General features: G+C 43.9%; 1 protein-coding gene across 6 annotated transcripts in view; it reads right to left on the reverse strand.

Moving 5' to 3' along the window:
* Positions 1 to 2,328, reverse strand: part of NKTR (natural killer cell triggering receptor) — a 42,872-nt gene extending 40,544 nt beyond the window's left edge. For 2 of the 6 annotated variants that reach the window (XM_075492241.1, XM_075492240.1), the window contains exon 1: positions 2,183 to 2,324. In XM_075492241.1, the coding sequence (XP_075348356.1) occupies positions 2,183 to 2,240 (58 nt within the window). In that variant the 5' untranslated portion in view covers positions 2,241 to 2,324. Of the gene's footprint in view, positions 1 to 2,182 lie in introns of all 6 variants that reach the window. The other 4 variants (XM_075492239.1, XM_075492237.1, XM_075492236.1 and 1 more) reach the window with 4 other exon arrangements.
* Positions 2,329 to 13,155: the final 10,827 nt, after the last annotated feature.

Here is a 13,155-nt window from a genome sequence, read left to right on the forward strand (position 1 = left end):
TCTGCAGCACTGAGAGAGGCATGTCCTCTTATTCTCTGCATTTTGTGGAGAGACGGTAGTTCAGCTTTTCCATGTAGACAGGGCAAGGGCAAGGTCTTATTTATTGGCTAGCAACAAAATGCAGGATTGTTCTTCTCCCCAGTTCCTTCTCCCTACATCTAATAAAAATGAACAAGCAGATCAGCTTATTGTATTAAAGTCAAAATAAGCAAAATGTTAACTTGGAAGTCTGCTGGCAGTTTAAAAGTTAAAATTAATACCTCACTAGTATCAACAGGAAAGTACATCTCTCAGAGTTAGTGCTTCACGTCATCTGGAAGCACTGCTTTATCATTCACACGTGATTCAGCTTTTGAAGGTCATCTTACAGCTAAAAGAGCAACGTTTAAGCTTTTTAAATAAACCGTAAATCCCAAGACATAGTTGCATACGGAATTAATAAACAGACACCAGCATAAAGCAGTATAACCAGATGACACACAAGTCCCGATACCAACATTTTTAAAATTGGCACGTTTTCCTGCAAAGATACAAATCATTAGTCAGGCGCAATAAAAACCAGCAGGGCTCTGAATTTGATATACAGCTGTGAGATTCCTGTTACTTTAAAGAGAAAATAAATACAGACAGCCACAAACGGAGCCAAAGCCCCTGTGTCTACTCGAGGTAATGAAAGCTCTGCACCACCAAGAACACAAACGCTGCAATTCCTCTCCGACACCGCTATCAGTCATCAAACCCAAGTAGATACGAGGGAAAACAAGGTAATCCACTTTCACTCCTGATGCACAGCACAAGGCTGAGGAGGGGACAAGGCAGGCAACAAGAGGTGTTATGAAACGGGAGCAGGAGCGTGCGCACGAAGAAAGAGCAGAAGAAAACGGCGCAGGGAGAGATGAAGAGTAAAACCAAAAAACCCTAACAAAGATTAAAAGCAAGTGAGATGAAGAACAAATTGTCTTTGCTATAAATCAATCTCATCAAACTACCGTTCCTAAACTGGAAACCTACCCAACCTAAAATATTTTTAGTAGTCTCATTCCATAGTAAAGCTAATTTAAAGCAACAGAAAGCTGAATTTAAAGCAACAGAAAGCTGAATTTAAAGCAACAGAAAATGTTAAAGCTCCATTCACATTAACATTTTTCTCTTCAAAAAAAGTATTCAGAAAAGGCACTGTTAATAACTCAAATAGGGTGTATCTATAAATCTGTTACTATTGCAACTCCTATCAGGTCACTGAAGCCAGAATTGAAGCTTTCTTTTCAAGTTTTGGTAAAAACTAAAAGCAAGCAAAATGGGTTACAGTTACATTTGAATGCAACTGAAATTTGAAAATGCAGAGCTAGAAACTCTCATTTCAAAGGCTTTCACAGAAACATTGAAGCAGAAAATGAAAGTGAAAGCATAATGAAGCCATCGCATTTATTCATTTTTCTGAGAGACAAATAGTAGCAATATAAAGCACTGAGTATCCGTGAGACAATGAATATGCATCGATTAATTCATGCTCAAAAAGGTGGGTAAGTAAATCTGTACGACCATTTTCACAGAGTAGGGAAAACAGAAGAGGGAATCAAGAAGAGCTATTCCAGGATTAAAACTCACAGTCTAGGGGCGATTACACTTCCCATTGGGAACATGTGAGTTAAGAGATGGAGTATTTTTTTATTGTTGTTATTATTATTATTTTTAAACAGGCCACCTGGTCAATTCTTCATTTACATTCAGGAGACTCAATTTGAGCAGGGGGAGGAAAGGTTGAGATCAGATGATCTCCTCAGGTCCCTTTCCCATTTTAATTACTGTATGATTAAAAATACTTCTAGGAGTACCTCTTCTGTTTCCTCACAACTTGCCCAAATTTTCCATAGTTTATACAACTGTATAATACATAACCAGAGAGCACTTATAACGCACAATGCTTTTTATCTTCAGAATAGTGTGTGTTAGCCTTACCGAACCCATGTATGCAAATAAAAATCAATTTCAAAGGAGAATAAAAAGCATCCAGCACCCCAGCAAACACCAGAAGTTACTAAAAACTAACTCAGAAATAACCCATCAATGGCCAAACTCATCGCTAACGCCTCGAGTCAATCAGTAAGGCAAAAATGTGGCAAAAACCAACCCCAAACACAACACTTGAGACGAACACTCGTGTCAGAGACGCCAGCCTTACCTGGTTCCCGGTTGATTTCTATCTCGAAGAAGCACTGGGGCCGGTCCTGCACCCCCATGGCCGCGGGCAGCCCCTCGCCACCTGGACACAAAGAAGAGGCGCCCTGGGGAGCAGCCGCGCACCGCCGGATCCCGCCCCTCGGCCCCCCCGGCCGGGCTCCTCACGCCCGCTCTCCCTCCCTTCCTGCCTCCCTTCCTCCCTCCCCACCGAGGGGTAAAATGACACCGCCGCAGCGCTGCCAGAAACTCAAGGCGACACCTTCCCGCCCTCCGCCCCGGCCCCAACCCCCGGCGGAGGGGGCCGCGGGTGCGTGAGGGCCGGCGGCGGGGCTGCGGGAGGAGGCCGGCGGGGGAAATTCACCCTGAGGAGAATTTGTTCCTCTCACAAACAGCCGATGTGGGGAGGAGGAAGGGGGATGGGGGGGGGGGGGGGGAAGCCCCGTCAGCGCTGCCCGCCCTGCCCATCCCCTTCCCCCGGGCCGCGGCCTTACCTGGCAGCTCCGGCGCTTTGTTCCCTCGCCGCGCCGCGCCGCTCCCCCTCAGCCCCCCCTACCCCCACCCCCCCGCCAGGCGGCGCCGCCGGCCCCGAGCGCCATTAACCGACGGCCTCAATGGCCCGCCCCGCCCCGCCGCGGCGCGGCGCGGCCCCGCCCCCCGCGCCGGGCCCCGCCCCGCCTCCCCCGCCGCGCCCCGCCCCTCCGCGCCCCGCTCTCCCGTCGCCCGCCCGCGCTGTGAGGGGACGCGGAGGGGGAGCGGCGGGAGCGGGTTCCGAGCCTCAGGGCCGGGAGGTCCGCTCCCTGCTGAGCGCGGCGGCAGGAACCTCCCCCGTCCCCTTGCCGTGGAGGAAGGTGCTTTACAGAATAAATAACATCGTGAGCCCCCGTAAGGGGGGCATCCCCCCCTCAGCGCCCTGACCCCGAGCCATCATGCCCGTGCAGGGCTGTGGAGCTGAGGGACACACACCCCCTCCCCCCCGCCCCCCCCCCCGGTGCTTCACCCCTTTAATTTGAGAAGCCTGAGCGGTTTGCAGAGGTGTCTCCCTCTGAAGGGAAAATATTTTTGCGAGCACAACAAAACCTCGGAAGGTTTTGTATGGGGAAACGTTCGCTGCGACGTATTCGTCAGGGCTGTGGTAGGACTGCTCTGGTTCTCCTTCGCCATGAAAACAAGGCCGCTCCTGGGGCCAGCCTGGGATGATCCTGTCCCTTGCTGAGCCTCGGCCCTGCGTAAACTTATCCAGCCATGGCTTAGGTGCCCAAGAAAATTTAAACCAAAGAAATTTTAATTATTGCAGCAGGCCATAGGTTATTTTTTCTGAGTTTGGGATGTTGGACCATCCCAGAGTGTGTTCGTGGTAACTTTAGCAATTGAAATGTCAAAACTGTTCAGGAAGAAGTATTAAATCTATAAATCCTCATCCTACTACATCCTTCAGGCCAAGTGACTTCACGATGAGGACGTCCAGCAGCTTAAAACAGCTTTTTGTGTAGCCCCTCATATTAAATCATACTGTCCTGTAGCAGTAACTTTGTTCTCATCTGTACAGAAATGGGTTTTCTGGGAAGGCAGAGGAAGGCAGCACCGCTAGCATGGTATACACCCTGCATACGCTCTGCCATCCCTACAGCCCTTACATAGTCTCCAGCTAAACCACAGCCTCACCACTTGGTGCAAAAAAATGCCTTTTATTACTTCCAGAAAGAAGTTTTGTCTCTTTCTAAGCAGTGAGGACAATCTTACTCAGTCCTCACCACCTGAGAAGCAAACCATTTCTGAATGCTTTCCAAAAGTTGTACAAACCAGAACTCATTGCAGTAATTTTACCTGGCAGGAGTATCTGTGGTTACGTCCTTGTCTGAGGAGAAATTGAGAGGTCTTAGATTAAAAAAAATGTGCTGATAATAAAGAGTAGCAATACTAAAATCAAAGTATACTTTAGAAGTTAGGAATGCCGCAAAGTGGGATTGTTTTAGATGTAATTTATCTCTAGCTTTAATGGCTGCTGTCACTACAGTATTTGAGCATCTCATGAAGTTTTAACAGCCAGATTCTGTCATTCTTTATTATGTCTAATAACAATGTGATTGTCCCTCAGGAAGCCTGTCTTTGGAGCTGTCACATAGGTTTGCTGGTCCTTTGGGGATATTTGCATGGTAGGCTATCACACAATGTGAAAAAATGTAGCGCAGTCTGGCCCTAAATTATTTAGCTGTGAAATGCTCTTGTAAAGCAGAAGGGTATTATTTGCCTCACTTTAAAATGGTAAACTGAGAAACAAAGCTGTGAGAAATTGAGTTAAAGTAAGTCCAAAGAAATTCCTTTCTGAAATTAAAATTTGAAAACACATCTCCTTGATTTCCTTAATCTTCCCAAACAATAAGTGTCATATGCTTGGGTTTTTATGGGTTTGGGTTTTTTTTCTTCCTGAGCTGAAATGAACTATTAAATCCCTTTTACCTGCAGTCTCTTGCTTTTCTGTTTTCAGAAACGTGAACTTGCTAAAGGCAGATGAACAAAGAAATAAGCCAAAGACTCAAAAAAAGACATGGAAATGTGCTACTGGCTCTTCATGCAAGTAGAAAAGATTGTTAGCAATAAAAAAAAGTTAATTTCAAGCCCTGATTATTTTAATAAAGAAGCAAATTAGAAAGAAGTTCTGATCCCCTGGGAGATAAGCTCTTAAGATCATCTCTAGCACTAGAACTGATAAATATGCAGCTTGGTGGAAGAAAGATATACCCCAAAAAAAAGTTTCCAGAGCACATCTGAGGCTAGTCTTTTGAAACATGAAACATTTAGTTACAAAGGAAGATTTTTCCTAGTGTTCCTATCTGGGAACTGCTGCAGATGCTGTTCTGGTAACATCCTGTGCCCATTGAAACCAGTGACAAAGTCCCCATTGATTTCAGTGACTTTGGATGTAGGCTGTTTGAGGGGGATTAAGGTCTGCGTGGCAAAGCAGTATAGATATGAATAAATGCTTCTGTATAATACTAGTTTTTGATAAGCCATAAATTTGTGAAACGCCCCCTTTTATAGGCTAAAATTTTCCCGGCTATGTTCCAATCCTATAGACAACTTTTGCATGCACTAAAATCAGCGGACCCAACTTTATCCTACCTAAAATCAACTTCAGAGATTTCTTAGCGGTACATTTTATGCCCAGGAATTCCTGTTAACAAATCTTGGCTAAAAGTTGCATTCTTTTCTGAGATAGAGCGTGCTTGGCTACAGGAGTTTGAAAAGTAGGAGGGTGCAAAAGCCATTGCTGAAGAGTTACGCAACCTACGTGCACATCAGGGTAAAACTGCTTAAATTAGGACACAGTCTTTATTTTCCAAAGTGATTGCCCTAATAATTATTAGTCTACGTGTGGCCATGGAAGCTCAAACTAACTAGCTTTTGTTTAGGTATTTACAGAGGCTTTTCCTTATCTTTTTGCAAATTCCATACACAGAACCTGAGTCTGAAATTGAAAACAAGTCTTTTTCTGAGCAACAAGTCGTTGGCCAGTTCTTTCTCATGCTATTTTAGATGTTGCCATTGCGGTTACATTTTATTTGTCAACTGCAATACTATACAGGGCCTAGGGTCTGAAAAACCTCTGGTCTGCTCCTTGTGTGCTGAATATTTTCTTACCTAATTTGCGATTTGCACGCACATTAATTCGGTAAGGAGGAGAAGGAATTTTCAACATAGCTTTTCATTATCTGGGGCGTTTTGGTTGGGGGGGGGGGCGGTGCTCAAAATACTTCTGTGAGACAAATTTATGGCTGCTTAGTTGAGATCTCGCTCTGTAGCCACTCTGCGCAGATTCTCCTCTGGTGTGAACGGATGCAAAGTGTTGACACCAGGAGAAGGAGTGACTCAGAGCTGTTCACGAGGGTCACTGAAGTTTTCAACATTGAGAGATGGTGGATAAAAGAGCCAGAAATTTCTACAGTTAAATTTAAAAACTTGTGTTACTGAAGAACAGACGAGCACCTGAAGTGTTTCCTTCAATCATTCCGTCATGCAAAACCATTTCTTTGGTATTTTTTCTGAAGAATAAATGTTGCAGACCAGAATAACTGAAAAAGGGCTTTAATTATGAAAAGCCTCACTGCTGAGCAAACACGAAGTTAAAAGTGAAAAGCCGACAAGCAGTTATCTGTTAAGCAAACTTAAACAGCGAAAAGGTGCTTAATTAAAAAATACCCATGTCAGCATTTGAGCGTGGAGTTTAGCATGTTAAAGGGAAGTAAATAGCTTGGAGATAAGTAATAAACAGTAAAATCTGTCAGCTCTAGGCTGCTGATGAAAATCCACACCATTTCAGTAACATCTGACATTTTTCCACGCGTTGAATGCCAAGATGTTGCAGATCTGTGCATGGCTAGCAAGAAGCTCCTGTCCACATTACCAAAAACATTAAAAACTCTGGGCTTTCACAGAGCCTTGGAAGCAGTTAATGGTTCCTATTTTGACAGGACTGAGTAAACCGGGAACTAAAGGACGCAGAGAGGAGAATGTTCCGAGCGCAGCAGGGGATTTGGGGGCTTAGGCAGGTAAGACTATCACTAGTGCCTGCCTTCGGCAGTGGCTTTCCCATTTGGCACCGTGCATGAACAGCTACTCAAAGAGCCTGTGAAGGTTACTCCAGCAACAATCTGTTACCCTTCGCCTGCCCCAGAGTCCAACGCATGAGCGGTCCAGCAAGCCTGCCCGTAGAAATGGAAAGCCGGATCTTTTGAAATCACTCTATCACTGAATGTGAACATTAGGTAAAAGTACAGAAAGATTGTATTTACTGTTATTAACATACTAACAATGTCATTAATAACTTCATAGAGACAGGGGCACAGAAGTAAAATAAAACCAGATTATAGCCACCCATATGCTGAGCCAGCTCCAATAAATTTCCCTCTCTTTTGCTCCCTGACAAATTCTTAGGTGCTCCCTGACAAGCTCTTAGGACACTTACACAGCTGTCCCATAGCTGAAATTCATGTCTCAAGCAAAACTTCTGTCATAGGACTTGCTTTTGCTGGAAAGGAGCATTGCTGTGGGGACACACGTATCCTGGACAGGTTATAGGGATATTTGTAAACTCAAACACCCAAACAGTCCCTGCAGTTCTCTTCACTCACGCTTCCCTTTCCCCAGGGATTTCCTGTGAACCGTAACCCAATTAGTACCTAAACCATCAACACACTTCCTAAAGGATTACTGAGCTTTCCCCCATCCTGCCCTGAAGCTTTAGGGGTTGTTTCCGTCCCTGGCTTGAGCCGGTGGAGCCATCTGCTATCCAGGCAGTAAACAGAATTTGTTAATGACTGCCTCAGTGTGGTAGAAATATAAGCAAACCATTAATCCATTATGTGGTAAATTGCTTAATGAGGCAGGGTATATTCCTGTACATATAGCTTCTTTAGGCCCTGACACCCGTATTTCATGTGAACTACTATACGGGACTTTAAATGGACACGATGTATACAGATTATTACCAGCAGCTTGCTGAGACTAGAAATAAAGTTGGCCAGTCGCTGAGAGGCAGGTCAGGGCTGGGAGACTTGGGCTCTCCTCCTCTCCCTGGATAAACAAACAGCTTCAGTCTCTCTGGCTGATACGGCATAAATCTCAACAGTGCCAACATCTCATCCAGAAAGCATTCAAAAGCAAATGCTGTCAAGAAACCTGAAGATGAGTGAGTTCAGAAGCTGGAACATCATTTAATGTAGTTTTCTGTGTAATTCTCCAGCTGCTCCAGACTGATTCCTACCTCCACAATCTTCCCATCTACCTAGCTGCTTATTTGCTCCCCTTCATTAGTAACTGAGTTCTCCCCAAATAATTTTACAAAAATATCTCCATTTCACTCTTCTTTCACTGCTTGTAGAGTAAGAGGTTGATGATTTTATATTTCCTTAACCAATAAATGCCAGGTGTCTGACGTGCGGGTTGGTGTATTGCGTAGGTCTCAAAATCACATTTGGCCTGATCCAAACCCCAGTGCAATTAATTTTTCTTCCATTTACTTCAGGGGGTTATAACTCAGGGCTATTGAAAGAAAATGAAGTCTTGCTAGTAATCAAAACTATTCTTTATCCAAAGGATGAAGCCTACTTCATATCAGACTTGATTTGATATGAATTCAATTCAATCAACCCATTCAATAATACTCAAATTAGGTCAAAAAAAAGAGATTCTTTTATACAGCGTGTAATTAATCGGTGAAACTTGGTGCCACAGCAAAGTGCAGAGGTTAATGAGACGACGTCTGGTTTTGCACGTGGAGTCTTGTGTGGAAACCGGTGAGTGGGCCACGCTACGTAACAGCAACACAAGTGAATTTTTACCCTCACAATAAAATCAGACTGTTTGTGTTACCGTGTTCTTGCAGTCTCCCATCTGTTTCTCCGTGCCTGTTGTCTCTCGTCTTGTATTACAGTATGAGCTCTTGGAATGGATGACAACAAAGGTCTTTTGGTAGGTACTTTGACAACCTGTATCGGTCTTATGTCAGTAAAAGAAATAAGGCAATTCTGCCTAAAAACCTACCCTTATTCAGAAGTGACACTGAGGTAGGGATTAGAAATAAAAAATGGTACTGCACAAGTAGAAAAAAAAGGAAAAATACATATTGCTAACTGACCCTGTAAGAAGCTTGGTATGAAATGTAATATCCCCAGGATCACTCTGATTCAAACTAATATTTAATTAATAGCTTTTTGAGGGGAAAATGGCACAATGATTCCCTTTCCCTAGTTTTTCTTTCTTTCTTTCTTTCTTTTTTTCTCTAAAGTTTAGTTTACCTTTTTCCTTTGCATTAAAGATGTCTAAACCCCAGCTCAACGTTCTCCCTAAGCACCATCTGAGAACGCTCCGTTATGCAGCACAGTATGCTTGAAATGCTTGAAACTGAGTCAGCTCAGGTACTTCAGAGCTTGTTAGTTTTAGCTCAGACAGTTTGGACAGCTCTGCACCATGGTTGCCAGCACCCTGGCTTGCAGGAGGGTTTGTTAATTCAGCTGCGATGCAAATGTACGCAGCCAAGCGGAGGTTCAGGGCAGTGCCTGTGTTGGGGACCATGGAGCAGAGATCTCAGAGTAGCGGTGCAGACCAGTCTACCACCAGCAGAGATTCAGCGGAGACAATTTGCTGTGCTGAGCCAGAAATGACTTCACGTAGCGCTGGTGGGACACCTTGTCCCTGTCCTCCTAAACTTACTGTTTCCAGGAGTGTGACACGTGGCACAGAGATGCTTGAGCTGGTTCCAGGCAAAACCAGCTGAGCTCTGGCAGGGGTTTACTAGCCCAGGCTCAGCACCGTTTCAAGGCAACTGCATCGCTCCTAGACCCAAACTGGCCTCAGAACAAGTACAGCTCCATTTGTATGCACTGCCATTCCTGAACCAGTAAATCATATTGAAGCCAAGCTGACTCCGCACAAAGCCATCTCAGGTACATCTAATTCCAGACAGCTGGCAGTGCTTTAAAAATAAAGAATTCAAGTCACAATGCAAAGGTAACTGGGTGAAATGTAGCGGTCCCTGCGATCTAGGCGGTCAAATTAATTGATACAGCACTTTGTTCTGGTGTTAAATCTGTGAACCTGAGGCTCCAAAGCAGAGCGATGATAATAGCAAGAACGGTGCCAATAAGGAAAAAAGCCAAGTGGTTGGCAGAGCCGTGGCTGCAGCAAGGTGAGTAATTCTCAATAGATCAGAGCAGGCAAAAGGGAACAGTTACCTACCCCTGAAACTGGGGGAAGAACGGAGAATCCTGGTAACGAAAGAGGACGCAGAGAAATTCGGGCTTGTGGATACGAGCAGAATCATTGGGATGAGGGAGAGGGACAGATTCACGCAGGGAGTTCCTGCAGAGAAGTGGGAGGTTTCTATAGGAGGAACTTGCTGGGGAATGAAGGATTGCCAGAAGTCCTCGACTGGCACAGTGAGTTTAGAGAAGAATATTAATAAAATATGCCGTGCCTCCTGGTAACAGCATTAGTAATAACCATCAAGATAAATTTTAATGCTGATATAAATAAAGCTATACGCAATTATGATCATCTAAGGTCAGGAAGATATTATTTTTCTGGGTTGAACGATTAAGTGCATTGTGTGCACTTACGGACAGAGAAGGTTGGAAGGGGAGGATTTATAGTGTCTTCTGAAAGATTCAATACTGACCACTGTCACAGACAGGATACTACATCGATCTGTTTGGGAATGACAATTTCTCTTTTCTACAACAACCGCAAAATATTTGTGCTGGGAATTCAGAAGCTTTGGCTTCACTTTATTTGACACGAAAAGATCTTGGTGGACAGAGATAGATAAAACTGCCAGCGTGATCTAGTCAGAATCTTGTTTATGCCTCCGCATAGGAAGGGTTTGTCTTATGATAAGGCAGGAGCTTAAAGTAAAACCTGAATGTAAACATATAAATAAAACAGTTTGGTATTTCCTTTTGAGTCTAAATTCTAGCTCCCAAAATATAAATAAAACAGCTTGCTATTTACTCTAGCTCCCACTTGCAATGCAGGCTAGAATGCCCTAGGTTTGTTCTAGTTTAGCGGCATGCTAATAATGGCAGATATACCATCAGTTGCGCTGGCTTATTCGTTTAATGGATTGCAATTGTTGCTATAAACAAATAGTAATTGCTTGGGATTTAAAATACACTGTAATTGCACTTTTAACATTGAACTTCTGTGATATTAAGACAGTAATTGCGGCACCTTTCAGTTCGATCGGTTTAAAATACAGGAGCAAGGGCAGTTTTGCAATGAAGACCGAGAGAAATAGGAGAATGCCTCGAGTCAGGGAGCAGCTAGCCTCCGGTCCTGCTCCCCTGACAGCGCACAACAAAACTTCCCTCCCAATGCAAGAGATTAGGACTGGCCACGTACGAAACCACACAGAGATTTCCAGTATGGAGCCTTCAACTTTCTGCACATAAATCAAGACTTCTCTTGGTATAACCAGAGCGGATTTGCTGGCAGGGGGAAAAGAGGGAAGAGGAGAAGGCTATTAATCCTGATGCCCACTTTGCACGATGGTGAGGCTGCCAACCCTGTCCCACTCCATGGCTCAAGCTGCAGCAAAAGTACAGGCAGAAATCTCCCCGAGCCCTAACCTTTCCAAACCTAGGCTCAGCCTAGGTTTTATGTGAGTAAATAGCCTTTGCCCTACACCCTTTGCTCTGATACATTTAAGTATCCATCCTTCTAACTTTATGCACTGAACTGAACTCTCATCTCACAGAATCACAGAATCACAGAATCGTATAGGTTGGAAAAGACCTTTAAGATCATCGAGTCCAACCATAAACCTAACACTGCCAAAAACCACCACTACACCATGTCTCTAAGTACCTCATCCAAACGTCCTTTAAATACCTCCAGGGATGGCGACTCAACCACTTCCCTGGGCAGTCTGTTCCAATGCTTGATAACCCTCTCGGTGAAGAAAAATTTCCTAATATCCAGTCTAATCTCATAGTAAGGTTTCCTAAAACAAGTGAGCCCATCTATTGACTCTCTGCCTTTCACAGTCCCAACCTCCCGCCACTCCTCCTGCTCTACCTATGGCATTTATCTGACCCTAAATAAACAACCTAAACCAGCAGAAAACTGCCCCAACAAAAAAAAAGAAAAAAAAAAAAAGAAAAGAAACAAAACCACAGACAGAAGACCCCCTCCAAACGCGTAATTTTTTGCTGATCTAATGAGCTGGAAGTGAAGGAGGAGAGAGCAGGAGGAGCACTTTGCAGCAGCAAGTTGCTAGAGGCTCAGGAATTTCACAAAACTTCACCTATATGTCCATCAGGTAGGTTAAGTAGGATGAACCCGAAGCACAGAGGTGTCATCTAGGTGAGGTATTCCGTACCTACAGCTTGGCAAGGGTGTCCTGATCGACTTGTGTGCATCTGTCAGTCAACCAAAAATAAATGTTGCTGTTCTGATGGAGGATTATAGATCAGCTGGGAAATTAGCGGTGTTACGTTCTGCTACGCTCTATTAGTTTTAGCCCTGGTGCTCAAATCTGTCAAGCATTTATCTGGGGTAACTGCCTGGCCTTTGTGAGAGTAATAATGAATAACAGCTTTTTACTGTCACAATAATAATGAAGTATTAATGGTGAATTAAGGAACAGAATGAGAGAAAATCCAGCCATGCAGCCATTGCTGCCAGTTGGCGTCTAGATAGTCAGATGTGGAAGCGTTAATGTATCTGGGTAAATGAAGGAATGATATAATCACACAGTGTTTATAGACATAAATCAAGATCAATAAAACCACTGGCTGCATAGATTCTGAGGGTGGATTCAGCAGCTTTAAGACTACAAAACTTAATTTCCTGATCACCTGTACCTTTAGCATCCTACTTGTATATCCTAAAAATGCTTCAATCTCTTCCTGTGCCAGTGGTTGCACTGAAGGTACGTACGTGTATTCTAGGAGAAGAAACATTTAACTGTGTCAAGGACAGAGTAGAAAAGATTAAAAAAAAGACTTTACAAGCAAAAAAACCTCTAACTCGAAATTATCTAATTAATGTTCAATTTATAATGGAAAGCCACAAAAAAATCTATAAATCTAGTTGGTATAAGCTCATCTAGAAACAGCCATAAACCTGTATTCCTGGGCTTTTAGATCTTGGTTGCACTAGAAAATGTTTCTTCCACATTCCGTAAAGTCGAGCTTCAGTGCTACTGGCCAACATCTGCAGAGCCGGCCAAATCAAGGTCCACACACTAGAAAAAGGTTTTGAATATAATTTCTGACCCAAGCACTGGATACGCTCACGTCTGGTTAAAACATATGAGCCAAGGAAAATCACTGGGGGGATGAGAAGGGATTTAATCACATCTCGCAAACATGGCCGTGTTTTCTCGTGCGTGCCCTTCTGGCATTGACAAGATGCGGCTGAGTCAAATTCTCCTGGCACTATAAATGAGAATAAACCCTGTCCCTTAATTCTCAGGTG

The sequence above is a fragment of the Mycteria americana genome, chromosome 2 (genome assembly GCF_035582795.1).
Source record: "Mycteria americana isolate JAX WOST 10 ecotype Jacksonville Zoo and Gardens chromosome 2, USCA_MyAme_1.0, whole genome shotgun sequence".
Lineage (NCBI taxonomy): Eukaryota > Metazoa > Chordata > Aves > Ciconiiformes > Ciconiidae > Mycteria > Mycteria americana.